Genomic DNA, 17,528 nt, shown 5'->3' with positions numbered 1-17,528 from the left:
CTGTTTTGAATAATTTCACAGCTTCACAGCAGTTGAAGTACTGTTGCACTCAACAGTACTCTAATATTAAAGGACTTCAATTTTAAAAAGTTTATAAGCAGCATACTAGGTACAATCCAAAAGAAAAATATTTGAGTCCAAATTACATGGTTACAATCCCTGTCCTGTGGCAAACGTATAACATATTAAACCTACTTTTTATTTTTCTCATTTAATTTCCTCTGTATTACTTTTTAAATTTATCTGTAACCAAACACATACATTAAACAATATCAAGGACACTAGGGAAGATTTTCTTCCATAGCACTGGGAATCATGCAGACTGGGAACCATATTTAAGGAAATGTCCAACTGGAAAACTGGAATACAGCTTCTCAACAATCTGCCACATGGGAAATTAAATAATCAAACCCAGTGTTTTATCAAAATGCATAGAAATGTATATTTTAATTCTGTGTAAGAGAAAAGTTTAGTTTGGCATTATCGCTATTATAAATTTATTCACATATAGTAATTGAATGTTTACTGGACTATCTAGGGAGAATTTTTTTGCTTCTAGATGCTGACTTCTTGGAAAAATATCACCAGCTAGAAATTATGTATGGATAGGGAGCTATAGTTTAAGGAATATTTGCAGTTTTCCAAAACTATTGTGTATTGATTGCAAAAAGAGAAGAAGTATTTCCTGTTCATCAATTTATTCTTCATATAGACAAGTCTGTTCTTATAAAAAATAAATATAAAAAATTCCATTTGAGAATTTTCATGAGCATAAGAAAGAATTCTAATACAGATAATTACAATGTATTACATAGAACACGGTATCTTTTTTAATCAAGTTATATTTTTCAGAAGATAACTGAAATAAAATATCAATGTTCCATTTAACAGCAGCAAAGATTTCTTAAAGGAAGCACTTCTTAACAGCATGAGTGAGAAAGTAGCTTCTGCAGTGTCTGAGGACAATGAGGATTGGTAACTGTCAGATTACAGAACGTGTAAAAAAAACATAACTCCATTACACTATTTCCTGAAACTTTAAAATTCATTCATTTTAAAAATTCATTCCTAAAAACAAGAACAACTAATTAATTCCAGGACCAGAATACTGACTTTTCTCACCTCTATTCTGGACAGCCCTAGCAATGCTGTTGCAGCTCTGACACTACTGCTATCCAGAGTTCCTGTGATCTTTCTTCTTTTATATTCAATAGTTGACATCTGCTGTTGAGCAGCAATAGCCAGAGCTCTTTCTCTTGATTCATTGATCAGTGGAATCCTGAGTTTTTCCTCGAGAGTCTGTCCAAGTCTACATTTCAAATATAAAATTGGCTCTACTGCACTTGGATCTATTTAAATAAAAACACATTAAAAAAAAAAGGAAAAAAAAAAAGACAAGTATCGTAACTGTACTAGAGCATTTAAAATCCTTAGCCTGCAAAGAAAAGTCTGAACACAACATTCCTTTGATAGTCACTTATATGCTATTTATCTACTTACTTATTTTCCTTATAATTTATTTGTTATTATTACTAGGGAAATATACATTAACGTAAATCAAAACGCAAATGGAAAATTCAAAAATCCTACATCGGCTTAAAACTATTACAGTAGTAGCAAAACTTTAAAAAAAAAGTCTTTCTTCTACCTAAAAGATACAACTATTCTTTTATCCCTGTAGAATATATTGCATCCCTACAAGCAGGAACTACTAGCAATGTAATTCTAATTAGAGATGGTAAAATTCAATTTTTTTCCAAATACATTGCTTTGCGATCCACAGTTCTCATCAAAGCTCTCTGAACTAAATAGCAACAGATATTTCCTCATCCCTCATACATGTGCACTTGACTTAAACAAACACTTTCACTAATTAAAATATTAGTGGTAAGAAACCATCTTGGAAGGAAAATAAGTGTGTGATAGAACCTTTGTGCACACAGTGGTACCAAACAATCCTAGAAAATGAAAGTTTTATCTTATTAGGCAAGCCTTTACAGAAAAGGATTGGAAACAAATTATATTTAAGAGCAAAATGGATTTCTGCTATTTCATGCAAATGCTATAAATGAAAATCATCTTGCACTGTTCTGTTTAGTTTTAGATTCACAGCAGAGAAGTTTTCATAACTGACATATGTCTCTGTATCTTTATTTTTTCAGTGAATGTTTGTTACAATGTCTAGTTGATCCACAAATTCAAATATTCTCAACAGCGGTTTTCTTTGAATCTCAGCCCTTTGAATCTCAGAGATATGAAGATCATAAGATAAGAAGGTCCCACAAATGTGACCCTGAGCAGACTAATTCCAGGGTTAAAAGCAAGAAAGAGCTTGTAGTAACTAAAAGTTCCAGGTAAAGTCTAGAGCACATTACACGTTTTACGTATCACTGCTATTCGTAATGGAGATCTATTTCTGTCTCTCGTCAATGAATATCTGTAGAACACTGACTTTCCTACCGAAAACCACAAAAGCAGAATTAAGAAAAAATGGCTGCTGAAAACCAAGACTGTAACATACTACAAGTCTTCAGTTGTTTTGACCTCTGATAACGGTTTTTATTTCACAATGATCCAGAATGGGATGTACTTAACTTAATGAATGGCCATACTCTTGAATTAACTGCTTATACAAGAACAGCCTCTGCATAACTCACATATAAGGGTGCAAGAGACCTTGATTATTTTGGGGTTGAGTACGTTGTAAAAACTGTCAGCATATAATCACTATAATATTTTTATATCAAGCATAGAAAAGATCTTAGTGTGAGGTAAAATGAATTTATAATCAGTTATACAATCCAGGTTTTTCCTTTCTGTTTTCATAAGAATAGTTAAAATACTTGAATACAAAATATTAGAGGGTCTTCAAAAGAAGTAACATAGAAATGACCTAATTTGACCTGTGTCATCTTTGATTTTTACCACATTAAATCTGTCCTGTCAGAAAATCTCTTGGAAGAAACATAATCTCTAACATATTAAAATTTGTTCACCCAAAAACACACCCAGGACTCAGTCATGGAGAAGTATGTCTCAATCACAATCAGTGAAATAGGCCATATATGTAACGATCATTTCCAGGTTACTTACTGTCAGACATTTCAACATTTCTTAACAAACAACAGGAAGAACAGTAACATAACTTCCTAATGTGTATCACATTCTTTAGTCTCAGAACATAAAGTATATGTATTTCAAATAACAGCCACGCGTTTCTGTAATAGGAATGACAGCAATTTATCACTGGATGAAGACAAAACTATATCTGTAAAATCACAATACAGTATACAAAACATTATAAAACTAGAAAGACTAGTCAAAGATGACTTGCCCTGGTATATCTGACTACAATCTACATTCTGAAGTAGAAAATAAGAGAAATTATGAGAAGATATTCATATAAACTGTATTGAAAACAACTTTACACAGATGTTGAATACAATAGCTAAAAACTAGCTAACTTCAGCATTGAAGGGAATGTACTGGAGAACATTAAAATAAATGTCTCATAATTACACTGTACTACAAACAACCTGCTTATATCAGATATAATTAATGAATTTTAGCAAAAATCGTTGGGAACTAAAGAATATTTGTGAAGTAGATTGATTTTCTCTATGTTTCTCTCCCACCATCCATTTACTTTACCTTCTAATGTACTGCTAACATGCAAAACATTTGGACTATCCATTGGAAGCAGTTCTGAAGGCAAAGGTATGTCACCTGCTCCTTCTACAAGATATACAAATTCTCCAATCTGAAACACAGAAACACATAATCAATTTGCAATTCTGGAAGAACCATCATTTTGGAACTGTGCTCAAATAAAAGCAAATTACTGTTTCAAACCCTGGTATGATAATCATGTTTCTTTAATTATTATATCTGAAAAATAAAAAATTTCAGAGATGAATCCTTTTCAATACATTTTAAGTGAATGACAATACTTTGAACCACATGTACAATAGTAAATTCTTATTATGTGCTATAGCCATATATATTTAAACACGTATACCAGTTGCCTTGATTGCTTTTCACTGTTAGGAACTGTAATTTTGAGCCAGTAACGTTTTCAAGAAAGCAAACAAGAGCAGAAGTCAAAGTAGGCTACCATCAGGTACAAATTATCCACTGAGAAGAAAATAAGTTAACAAATCTTATTTAATCCATCAAAAATAATTAAAGCCTTATAGGAGCTTCAAAGCAAACATAAACATGGCCTAGAAAAAAAGACAGTAATTTGTCATGAAGGAAAGTATAAATTAATGATCAGAGAAATAACACTTTCAGTCATTCAAAAAATAAATTAAAAAAAAATTAAAAAGGGTCAATTGAAATAGAAAAAAAAGCATTACTAAAAAAGAAAAAAGAAAATTCAATAAAGTACAGTTTGAAGTTACAAAGAGGACATCTCAAAACTAAAAATACCTAAATTAGGTACTTGTATATTTACTAGGAGATTTAGTACATATATTATTGCTTTATTAATTTCTGCATTTTTTAATTACTGTAAATTTTTTTTTGATCACTTAACTGATTGATTGCAATGTAGGGGATCAAATGGTGCTGCAACAAAACATATAACTTGCCACAAAAGGTCATCTCTTATTTTTCCCATAAACAACATTCCATAAAATCCTGCCTTAAAAATGCATATCAGTCATTTATCCTGCGTTCCAGATATGAGGGGAAAAAAATCTTTATATCATTTTGCTCATCTGCCAAACTAGGCATTTTTTTCTCTGTAATATTGGTCAATAACAGATGAGTCTGTTTTTTATTTTATTCCAAGCTTCATCAAATATTTACACTAAGGCTGGCAACACTGCAGTTATGTTTCTGACCCCTTTTCCAAAAGGAAATCCATTCAATTTTCCTGGCACTCTCTCTCCTTTCTTGGTTCAAGAGTTCAGAGAAATCTTCCTTAACAGGGATTAAAGAATCCTACAGCAAAATTGGTTTCCCACATATAAACTAATAGCCACTCCTGGGAGCCAATTTAAAGAGAAATCATTCCTATTTGATACAGCATTTTGAATCCATAAGGACTATTAACAAACTCACAGCATGTACAACTAATTTCATGAAGGTACTGGTTGCTAGGTTACCAATTCTACTACCAATTACTTTTCTTGTCATTGCTGATAACAACATGCTTATACGTATGAACAAGTTTCCCCGTTTCTCTCCCTGCTTTGAAAATATATTGCTTTTTGATCTACATAACATGTAAATCCTGTTTTCTGTTTGTGATCTTGAGGAATGGGGGCTTAGCAAAGACTGGGGTCAGGACCCTGAACTCAGGGAGAGTAAACTTTAGGTTGTTCAAGGAATTGTTGATTGAGATCTTCTGGGAAGATCTTTAGATCTTACCCTCAGCAAGGTTGTGGATGACACCAAGCTTAGTGGTGTGGTCAACACATTAAATGGAAGGGGTGCCATCCAGAGGGACCTTGAAAAACTTGAAAGGTAAGCCTGGATGACCTCAAGAAATTCAACATAACAAAGTGCAAGGCTGCCCAGATTGGTCGTGGATGCTCCATCCCTGGAGGTGTTCAAGACCAGGTTGGATGGCTGGGCATCCTGGTCTAGTATCAGATCTGGAGGTTGGTAGACCTGACTGAGGCAGGAGGGTTGGAACTTAATGATCCTTGGAGTCCCTTCAAACCAAAGCCATTCTATGATTCTTTGTGCTGAAGTTTTCTCAGCAAAATGGGTACCTTCTTGTATTTTATTAATTTAGCTGGTAACCTCTTGGTTTCAATGTTTTATATTTCCAGTTTTCAGGAACTGCACAAGAGAAAGCATAAATATTTTGTAGAGTTTACTCTTAATAAAATATAGTCAATAAAATAGCGATTGAATTATTATTAGACATTTATCTAATTCCACTGTTAAATGATATCCCAAATGCAAGTATAACTGCTAAGAATATGCAGTTCTCCATGAAAATCAGTAATTAAGAGCAGATAGTAAAGTGTTCACTTAATAAGCCAATTAATTTCATTTTGGACATTTAGCTGTAGAAGTTCTGAGTGACAATTTTTAACTATAAATTCATATATTATTACCATTGAAATCAAAGAAAACAAAGAAATATTGAAACACATCATTAAGAAGTGTTAAACAATTTGTGCCATCACTTACAGATTAGAAAACTTAACACAGAGATTCAAAAAATTCTGCATCTTAAGTAGGCCAACTAACTAGTAACAGTTTAGGTTCTTGCTTTTAATATAGATAAACAATTAATGCAATGACAGATTCCTAGGGAGAGTCAAATCCAACTAGTGATTTGGATCTCAACTTCTTAACTGATTTTAATGAAGCTACATTCTTACTCACACTACTGTTTTTGCTTATTTGTTACAAAGGGTAGGAAACGTAAAATTAAGTGAATTATTGATTACAGATAGCACAAGTCCATATTTGAATGACACCAGTTTCATTATTATATGAAGTCACTTGTTCATCATACAACTTGATCGCCATACAGCTACAGTTGTCTGTCAGTGAGAAAATGGAGCAACTGAAATATTGCAGCCATATATACAATACTTAAGAAAGCCAAGCTATATATTTGTGTCAGGATCTTCCTGTCATTACTACATAGTTGTATATAGTTGAGCTAAATCATGACAGTGTTCTGTGACAGTTGACTTGCATAAATTAATCACGGTATATAAAAGGCTACAAACTAAATCAAATGAATTATCTCTTACCACAATCTATCAACCTTCCTCAAAATATTTCTAGCTTTGTGCACCTTTTCTGTCCCTTAAAACATCTCTTTTTAACTAAATGAAATTAATGTCTTTTTAGTATCTTCCATCACAAAGAAACCATTGCATACTTTTGGTCATTCTTACTTCTCTTTTTTAATCCTTATTTCCTATTATATTGTTAGCTGGAGTGACTAGAACTCCAGACAAAGTTCAAGATGTGAAACTACAGCTTGTTATATGGGTAAGAGGGTTCCTATTTTGATAATTATTTCTTCCACTAAAAAATTCTCTTTTTGAATGACGCTGAGCACTGCATTGATTTTGTTTTCACAGAACTAAGAACAAAAATAGCTAAGTTCTGACACAGTGGCTTTTATATAACTTCTGTGGAGGTGATTCTATGATCTCAGTAAGTTAAGGCTATGGCGCACGCTTACTGTCTGACTGTTGGCATTAACAGAACATATCTCTTTCAAGATAATTTGCTTTTCAAGAAACTCAAGACAATTTGTTCTGACTTTGAATGGGATAGAGGTAATTTTCTCTGAAGAAGCTTACATGATGTTATGTTTTGGATTTTTAATGAAAATGCTGGTAATAATACAGAGTTGTATTAGCTGCTGCAGAGCAGCACTTAAACAAAGCCGAGGACATTCCAACCTGTCATGCTTCCCTGCCAGTGTACAGCTGTGGGTGCAAAAGTTGCTGGGAGGCAATAGAACAAGGACAGCTGATCTAAACTGGCCAAAGGATATTCCATACCATATAGCATCATGCTGAACAATAAAATTGGAGGGAAAGCAGAAGGAAGGACGTTTGGCATGATGGCATTGATCATTCCAAGAAACTGTTACCCATGATGAGCCCTGCTTCTCTGGATTTGACAGTCTTACATCTGCCTGTCAATGGGGTATAGTGGACAAAATTTTATTTTGATTTGCTTGCACAAGCAGTTTTTGCTTTCTCTCTTAAATTGCTTTTTATCTCAATCCCTGAGTTCTTCCACTTTTACTCTTCTGATTCTCTGCCTCACCCCGCAACAGAGGGGAGTGCCTACTGGAGTTAAACCACAACTGAACAGTGTGTTCTTTAAAGTTTGCAATCATGGCTTTCTTTCTTAAAAAAAAAAATAAATAAATAATAATTGCCAGTGGTTTCAAATATCAAATAGGGTCAGACAAACAGGTTTGAGCATCATTGTATTGGTCTTATTTTCCTTTAAAAATAAGGGAAAAATAAAAATGGCCAGGTGCTATAACCTGGTTAAACAATACAAACAAACACCAAACATACAAATACTGAACACTAGCAGTAATCACTTGCTCTGTAGTAAGCAAAAGCATGGAAGCTAAGAACCTGCAGGAGAAAAAGAATAAGTCGTGTAGTTTTGGATGTATTCTTACAAATCACAAAAACAAACAAAAAACAAAACACAGAATAGCAGATACATGTAATGGCATAAAGAAAAAACTGAAACACAGTTTATATTATGGATGTAAGAAACAGAATGCAAGCCTTGAGATCAACCACACATAAAAGAGGATTAGACAAACAACAGGATGTTGAAAAACATTGATAGCTGATAGCTGCAAAACACAGCAAAGAGGTTAAAGAGGTGAAAAGAGAAAATAAGAAGGTTGTGGCCACTGAGATATAGGATTACAGGAATATCAAAAGAGTTGTATTGCAAATTTTAAACTCTGAAAGTTGATCAGAAATAGGTCTTGGTAATTTGATTAAATCAATTTCATTTAAAAACAAAGGAAATCTCAGATTACATGAATCAAGGGTCAGTATTCATGTACAACAGGCAAATGCTTTTAATTTCTTTTCTTGATATAAAAGAACGGTGAATTTTGATTTAAATTTCTTTGCTAAAACTTGCAGCTTTGTGCAATCTCCTGATCTTCTTAAGCAACATTTGCCTGAAATAATTATATGAATATTATTCTTCAACCAAAACAAACAAACAAACAACAACAAAAAAAACAGAAAATGAAAATATTTTCACTTCCGCAAGTCTGAGCATAGATCACCTGAAACATCTGAAAGCTTTACAGAAATGATCTTAATTGACTAGGATATCATGTGAAAACCACTTAAAGAACTTAGTTTCCATTCTTACCATTTCATTAGCCAGAATGACAGTGCAATAACGTTTTTCCAGATTAAATGGAAGAAAGTGAATCTCTAGGGCTGCAGAACTTCTCCCTGCCAAGAACAGTTTTTCCTGGGGAATGAAGAACTCAGGCAGGAGGCTGGACTGGACAGCTGTCAAAAAAGTTTTAATGGTTGCTCAGCTAGAACAGAACGAGACATAATATATTGCATCTGCCTAGGATACTGCATACAGCCTGCTGTAACAGTTGGTATTAAAGGTATTCCAACGTTACACTTGTGTAAACCTCCTGCAATATTGCATGCTGTTGGACTGGGTGATCTTGCAGGTCTTTTCCAACCTTGGTGATTCTATGATTCTATGATTATTGCATGTACTGAAACAAAATCAAAGAAAATAGAGTGTTCTCACTATCAATAAAAACTCTTTAAAGATGTACAGCCTATAACTAAATAACTCCTCTTTAATACTCCAGTTTAATACTATTTAAATGAACTGCCTTGCCCTCAGCAGCAGAAAGATGTTGTTATAATATGAAATTCTCCAGAATTAATAATAACTAAGTTCAGTCAAGCTTACTTTTTTTGCACTGCTTTAAATTAAACATTGTGTTGACAAATTACATTCTTCCTAAGACACTAAGAATCTTACCGGTGAATGTGGCAGGTTCAGGCAACTTTCTCAGTGAATGCTTTTCCCTTACTAACCAAATTTGGGTAATGTACAACAGTTTAGAATTTGACTTGTGTTCAGCCTTGGCTGTCTAACACTCTAGAAAGGTCAACAGACTGGAAAGCAGAAATGCAGGTAACTGAAATGAAGACAGATCACGGAACTGTAGAATGGATGAGGCTGGAAGGGTCCCCTGCAGTTTATCTGGTTCAACCCAGCATGTTCAAGCCGGGCTAAATAAGAAACTTACTTCACACTCTGGCTAATTAAATATAAATGATTCACCACCTCCCTCCCAAACACCAAGAGCTTCACTAAAGAAAACCGTAATCATCCGCACCTCCCACGTCCAAATACTACTTCTCCCCATAATTCAAACTGAAGGAATATTTTTCAAACAAAAGGAATTTCCCAACATTCACAATTCAGCCAACAGCTAAGTTGCACATGAATCTGCTGTTTCCAAAGCTAATATAAACGACAACAAAAACAAACAAATATAAAGGTCCATTTTTACCCTTCCATCCAACAGGGTAATGCCTTTTTTTTTTTTTTTTAATATTTAATTTTTTTTCACTGTTTTACTATTTCCCAAACTAGTCTCCTGTTCAAATGTTTCTCATCCAAAGTATTTCAAACTGTGGAACAGTGAGTCTTGTGAGAGCCCTCCCTCCTTACCTGCTCCCTGGATTGTGAAAAATTAAACAGTTGCCAAAGGAGGCACATTCACTACATAATTCAGATTTAATAAAAGCAGTCTTATATTGTGGCTGCTCCAAGAAAAACAAAAATGTATTTCCTGATGCCTGCTTTCCACTTAGGACTTCTCTTGCCCCTTAACAGTAATGTCTCCTCAGTTCAGGATGTAAACACAGAGAAGACTCTTATTTAGGTTTTGTTTGCCATGTTACAGAGAGAAGAATGAAAAATTATTCTCACAGCAGAATTACACTTCTATAAGAAATAAAAGCATACATTTAGGTTCCTACAAATCTAAAACATAATAAATGTCTCTGCAGCTCTGATCTGAAGCTAAGCTTGCTTTGAAAGCTGTTCATAAATTACTACAATAGTTGTAAACTACTTCATTAGTTAAGGTAAATACATTTTTATGAATTTTTATGAATGCTGTATTAGTTAGCTGTTAATCATATCTCAGAATACAATATGAGAAATTAACGTAAATGGAAGGGTAGGTGATTCAAATTAGATTACAAATCTGTTCTCCATATACCTTCATGAAAACAAATATTTTCCAAAAGGACAGAATTCATTTTGTAAGGTCAAATTTTGCTCAAGAGGACTTTTGACAGCTTCAGATTCATATGTTTTTACAGAACTTTTTCATTTTCTGTTTCATAGGAAATAAAAACAATATCTGTACTATCTATGGATACTTTCAAAGATAAGCAGAAAAGCTGAAGCTCCAGAGCAAACTCCCGTGCAGTCTTAAAAGAATGAAATAAGTACTTTTAAATTTATTTATGTTAAAGTCACTAGGCCTATAGTGCAGCTTTAAAAATAAATTCACTCAATTCAACAAATAATACATTCTACTAAATAATAATTACCAAGTGTATTTTCAGATTTCAGAATCAGATGCTTTAATTGCTACTAATAAGCTAAGAGGTTATAGTGCTATAGAGATACTTACAGCAATTAAAGTTTCTGACTTCATTTGGCTCTTTGGGCAGTGTCCTGTTTTCACAGTTTAGCACATTATTTTCAGAACTAGAAGGAAACAAAGGAAAGCAATAGACCAAAACTGGACATTAGTATTTCTGTTAATAGACAGATTTTTTTTCTTTTTGTATACATAAATACAGGAAATTCAAATGTTTTCAATGAAAAAAATATATATATATTTTGGAACCAACTATTTATCAACAATGGTTACTTAATTTCTTTGATATACATTGGGAGTCATATTTATAACGAAAGTAGAACAAGGTTCCTCAGTTAACTTCTGTAATAACTCTGCAGTATTCATATAAACCAAACTCTATGTTAAAAAAAAATATATATATATTAGTCAAAAGCATTCCCGTCCAATAATACCTTCTACACAATTTTTCTCTTTATCAGTTCAGTATCCTATGACAATAGATAATTATTCCCTGGTACACCCTGAGGTCTTGAAATGCAAAATGCAAAGGCCTTGCATTTCACTGATAACTCAGTTGATTTCATATCAGTTTTTCAATGTTCCCCTTAAAAGCTATTCTAGAAATACATCTAAAAATCCTATTTATTTAACGTTACATACCAGTAGATTTAAAAGATATATTACAATTTCTATTCAGAGCATAAAACAGCGTGGTTTCATCCTACTATACCTTAACAGGAAAAATTAGACAAGTTAATCACTAAATGCAATTTTCTAAAATAAATATTTTAAATAAATATCTCTGCTCTCCAAGACATACTATACTGTTTCAAAACACCAAATTTTGGTATAGTCTCAAAGATACTTAAATGATGTCACAGCAGTTCCCAGACTGGATCAGTAGCACACAAACTATTTAAAACTTATAAGCTATCATTTTCTCCTAGAGGAAATGGGCTACAATTATTTAAGAAAAAAAACGCAATATAGGCAGTTGAACATTTGCATTTTTCTTGGCAAAAAAATAGGGAGATATGAATCGTTATCTTCCTGCTTCAGTTAATTTAGTTCACTTGCAAAGTTCTTTTCCACAAGGCTATAGCCCTGAAGAAGTAGAATGAGAAAGTCTGGAAACAGCTAAGCTTGTTTCTCCCAACCTCTTTTACACCAAGGCTACAGAAATGGTCCATAAACAGTAATAGTGCAATTAATCACTCACATGTAACCTAACAAAGTTTTTTCTGAAAAAGGAGAAAAAGGAATGAAGAGGATAAATTTTAACCTAAGCACCCTACTCTGTTCATGATGCTATTGTTTTCCAAGTGAACTTGAAATGAACAGATATGCCTGAAAAAAAAAAATTTACAACAATCTTTGCTTATTCCCATCCCTCCAAATCAAACTGTGCTTCTTATTTTCTCATTTTTTTATTACTTTTTTTTTCTTGATTTTTTTTTTTTTTTTTTTTTTTTTGTCCTTCACAAATAATTTCTACCAGTGTTGAAGGAGTTCAGGAGTTCTGCTGTTACATTTATGGAAGGACAGTTTTGTTTAATTTAAAGTAAGTACAGGCAAGAGCCAACAACTGATGAAAAAAAATTCTATAATGTATCTTAAAAAAAAAAATACTGCAAGTAAATTTTTCAGCTCTAGACTTGGGTTTAATATTATCTACACATAAAAGTAATTCTCCTCTAGCAGTAAAATTTGATGAGCCAGCTTAAAGCAAACAATTATAATGTACAGCATTTGCTAGCTACTTGGTCCCTCTTACAGTGTTAATCTTGCTGTGCTAAAAAAAAAATCACAACCTTAAATAAATTTACTTGTAAAATTCTCAGAATATGATACCCTAGAGATTCAGTTTAATATCTATACTTTTTTTTATTTTTCAGAAGGGAAAATGATCTCTGAAGTATGTGGATTCAACATAATATATATTTTATACTAACAAATAATTATTTATCTTATTTCACATAAAAGTACAAAATTACAAATTTCCTATTTCAGTGCTTTACCTTCAAATAAGAATGCCCAGGTGTGATTGTGAAGACAGAGACTAGAGCAAAGAAATCATTACAGAAACCATGAACTGTTTAAAAGCTATATGAAAACTGACAACAAATATAATAATGTAATGATGACATTATACATTAAGACCATACATAACACAACAAGTCTTCACTGGGGTTTTCATAAATCCCATTTTTGGAGGCGAATGACTGAGAAACTTGTTGCACTGATATGAAGGTCTATCTCTATAAGTTTATTCTCACAAAAATAAAGTAGTGAAGATGAATGAAGGGGAAAAAGAAAGAAAACTGTTTTGTGGCAGATATACATTATGTCTCATTCCACTAAAATAAAATAAATAACAACTCTTGCAATAATAAAAATTAGAAGAATATAACTGTTTAAGACACCTGTACTCAGTTTTGCTCAGTATGCTCCCTTTAAATAACTGAGAAATAAGGTTGGACAGAACAGTTTAATGCTGCCATAAAATTAGTCTACTCAGACATTTTGCTATGTTTTTAAGCTCACAGCAATGTCCTAGCAGACCTCACACACCAATCATTTTACTCCACGTTAACATTCAATTCTACTGTATGAAATATGTTGAAGAAGATGAGCTCCAAAACCATATGCTGTTTAGACATGATGGCAAAGGATCCTTGATCTAACTGTGGGACTAAGCCCGTAGTTTTAGCTCAACATAGTTTTGTATTTGAATTCCTGGGCCATGTAGCATCTCTTCATCTCGTTCTACTCCCATGAGGAGAAGACCATACTGGAACACAGATGTGGGCCAAGGACAACTACTGAGGTGTCGAGGGCTTCAAAAAGCACAGAAAAATGTGTAACTTGAAAAAAGTCTAATGACATTTATCACAATATACATAAAAGAAAAAAAAAAGTCAATTGGATAAAAGAAAAACCACCACCCTTCTCACAAAGATCATTCAGCTACAGGTGGAAAAAGAGGTTTTGACTGCAACCACGAATTATACCTTGACGCAGACACAAGCTATGGTTATGATTTTATTTTAAAGAACTTAGAATTAAAACTTTCAGTCTGCGGCTGAAGAATAGAGTTATTAAGCTGACAGTTATTAAAACAGTGCAATTTGTAATGTCTGGCTGGTTCCAAAAAATTGTATTAGATATTAGTGATCTAAGCTGGGACATTTCCAGATAGTGTTATGAAAAGAGTGCCAAACGTTCTTTGGATTGTCTCTTTCTTTTTTTACCTTGACTATGAATGATTCTGATCTACATCTCTCTTCTTCAATGCTCCTAAAGATTTCTTGCTGTTCATCTGAACTTCTTGATACTTATCTCACTGTCTAACAATTACAGATAGTGAAGACAGAAATTCTTTTGGACTATAAATCTATTTAAACATTGTTCCATCTTTTTGATATATATCTCCTTATCTCTCTGTTACTTTCTGCTTTTCAGTTTTTGTGATTTCATTACATTTATAACACTTGTTTTGAACTCTCCTTCACCTTCCAGATTCCCTATGCTAGAAAATCTACTGTTGGTCTGTTTAAGGAATAATGTCTAGACACAAAATTATATTAATTTATTTCAATAATTCTGTACTAACATCCTCTCATTCTCATTTGCAGCTCCAGGGGCCTACAGAACCTGCAATATTTTAGACTTCAGCACAGTCTGAATTCCCTGGACTGCCCATATATAATAGGCAGTTGCACCTTCAAATGAATCTACAGACTTCATTCCAGGATTCAGAACTATTCCTTCTTCTAAGTTCTAGTGACCTGGAGCTAGTCAATCTTACTGACACTTTTTTCAATACTTCAGCCACCTAAGTCATCATGGTTGTCCACATCCCAGCATCAATATTTCACCTTTTAATTCTACTTTACATGATACTTTTTCTAGAAAGGATATCACATTCATTTTTACCTTTTATAGCATATCTTTCTTTCTCAACTGTTTCAGTAAATCTCAATCACAATCTCAAAAACAATCTCAAAATTCTTTTTAAAATACTGCTTCTTTCTATTATGGTTCCATGTCCTCGCCTATAATTCTTTACAACTGCTATGCACAGAAATATACACATATATATAGTGCTAATAAAACTGTACAACTCCATATATTACAGAATCACAGGGGTTGGAAGGATCCTCAAGATATCATTGAGTCCAACCACTTCATTAAAGCAGGTACCCTACAGTAGGTCACACAGGCAGGAAGCTAGGTGGGTCTTGAATGTCTCTCCATAGAAGGAGACTCCACAAGCTCTCTGGGGAATCTGCTCCAGTGCTCCGCCACTCCTACCATAAAGAAGTTCCTCCTCATGTTAGTATGGAACTTCCTACATTCAAGTTTTAGGCCATTAATCCTTGTCCTACATTATAATTAGCAATTATCATTCAAAACTTACCTGAATGTTTGCTCCTGTTTTAATTGCCTGGCTTGATGTACTTGTTCTGGCTGACTTAAGTAACTTGTGGATTCCAGGAAAATGACCCTGGAATATGGCAAGTACACATAAATAATACATTTTACTAGCAAGATGAGGAACAAAAGCTACTTTATTCTAATTTTTAAATGCTTGATAAAGAAGCCTACTGTTTTCAGCTTATAGTACTTTCAAAATACTATTAAAAATATTTAGTAATTTGGTAAATTCTTCTTGATTTAAAAACTTAAAATAATTTGCACAATTTAATAATGAAAATTTTAAAGGTTTTGTAAGCATGTAAATCCTGAGACACATATTCCAGATTACTGAATATTATTTTAAACTGCTTCTTAATCAATACTACAGATTGATCTGTTATCATAGGAACGTTTTGCAGGACATGCCATGTTATGACAAGGAAACCAACTTTCTTTCAAAAAAAAACTGTTTAAAATAAAACATTAAAAACAAAAATAATGTGCATTTCAAGACAAGCAATACTGATATTTTAAGTTAGAAATAACATTCTAAAATATAATTTATGCTACATAATTCACAGCTTTTGAAAATCTGATATTTGCTATATATTTGACAAAAAATCAAAGAGGCTCATCTTTTAATTTGCACTTTTCTTAGATAATACTACATCATACATGTAGTTTTAAGATTTTTAAGATTTTTAGCTCTCTTTTTGGTAGAAGAGCTACTTCCTTGATATCACAAGTATATTTCCTAGTGTTATTTGCAAATAAGCAATACTACCCCTTGTGGAACAGTAGATGTCTCTAAACACTGGAAAAACTATCCAAAGAAACATTTAATTGTAGATTATTGGTTAAACTGCAGCCCAAATTCATAATTACTGCAAGTAGTTGTTGAATGATACATATAAAATTAAACTACTTAATCACTTTAATCTATTCTGAGAGCTATCCAAATCATAGAACAGATTACAGACAGTCTCGATAACCACCTCAGTGACTGAGAAAAAAGGCAAACAAAACAAATACGTTTTCTGAGCAGAAAGATGAGCCAACAGGGAAGATGACAGGCATGGCTGAACAGGGAACTTTTCCTGAGGCTCCAGGAGAAAATGAGTCTACCTCCTCTGCAAGAAGGGATGGGAAACTTGGGGAGAGAACAAAGAAGTTGTTAGGGTATGCAAGAAGAATATTAGAAAAACAAAAACCCATCTTGAGCTCAACTTTGACGCTGGACTAAAAGAGAACAAAAAACATGTTTACAAATTTATTAACAGTAATAAGTAAATTACTTACAGTAACAGTAGTAAGAGGAGGGCTATCTCCATCCTTTAATGGCTGCAGCAGGGAATGTGACCACTAAAAATAAGGAAAAGGCTGAAGTTCCTATGCTTTCTTGATGTCTATCTTTAAAAGTCAGACCAATTATCCTTAAGGTACTCTATCCTCTGATCTGGATGTCTGGGACGGAGAGCAGAATAAAACTTCCACAGTTCAGTTGGAAACAGTTAGAGACTGAACTGTCACAAGTTCATGGGGCTGGACGGGATTCACCCAAGGGTGCAGAGGGAGCTGGAAAAGGTGATTGCCAAGCCACTTTCCACCATCTATCATCATTCCTGCTGGAGTTTCCAGAGGACTGGAGGCTTGCCAGTGCAACTACCATCTACAAGAAGGTCATAATGAGGATCTGGAGAACTATAGGCCTGTCAGCCTGACTCAGTGCCAGGAAAGGTTATGGAGCAGATCACCTTGAGTGAGATCACACAGCATGTGTGGGACAACCACGGCATCAGGCACAGCCAGCACGGGTTCATGAAAGGCGGGTGGAAAATGGAGTTAAATTCAGCTGGTTACTGGTCACAAGTAGTATTCCACACAAGTCAGTAGTGAAGCATGTCCTGTTCAGTATCTTCATTGATGACCTGAATGAGGGGACTGAGTGCACCTCAATAAGTTGCAGATAACACCAAGGTGGGAG

At 33.6% G+C, this 17,528-nt stretch overlaps 1 protein-coding gene across 11 annotated transcripts in view; it reads right to left on the bottom strand.

The window, feature by feature from the left end:
• Window positions 1-17,528, bottom strand: part of CFAP47 (cilia and flagella associated protein 47) — a 255,343-nt gene that overhangs the window by 139,734 nt on the left and 98,081 nt on the right. For all 11 annotated transcript variants that reach the window (XR_014879873.1, XR_014879875.1, XM_085210115.1 and 8 more), the window contains 5 exons: window positions 15,546-15,632; window positions 11,174-11,250; window positions 8,854-8,999; window positions 3,652-3,760; window positions 1,123-1,349 (listed from right to left, as the gene is read on the bottom strand). Coding sequence is in view for 9 of the 11 variants with exons in the window: in XM_085210115.1 (XP_085066241.1) it covers window positions 1,123-1,349; window positions 3,652-3,760; window positions 8,854-8,999; window positions 11,174-11,250; window positions 15,546-15,632 (646 nt within the window). In the remaining 2 variants the exon portion in view is untranslated. The remainder of the gene's footprint in view (window positions 1-1,122; window positions 1,350-3,651; window positions 3,761-8,853; window positions 9,000-11,173; window positions 11,251-15,545; window positions 15,633-17,528) is intronic.

Source organism: Meleagris gallopavo, chromosome 1 (genome assembly GCF_905368555.1).
Source record: "Meleagris gallopavo chromosome 1, MGAL_WU_HG_1.1, whole genome shotgun sequence".
Classification (NCBI taxonomy): domain Eukaryota; kingdom Metazoa; phylum Chordata; class Aves; order Galliformes; family Phasianidae; genus Meleagris; species Meleagris gallopavo.
Note: the sequence above shows the minus strand (reverse complement) of the source record. Positions and strands in the feature narration are given on the sequence as shown.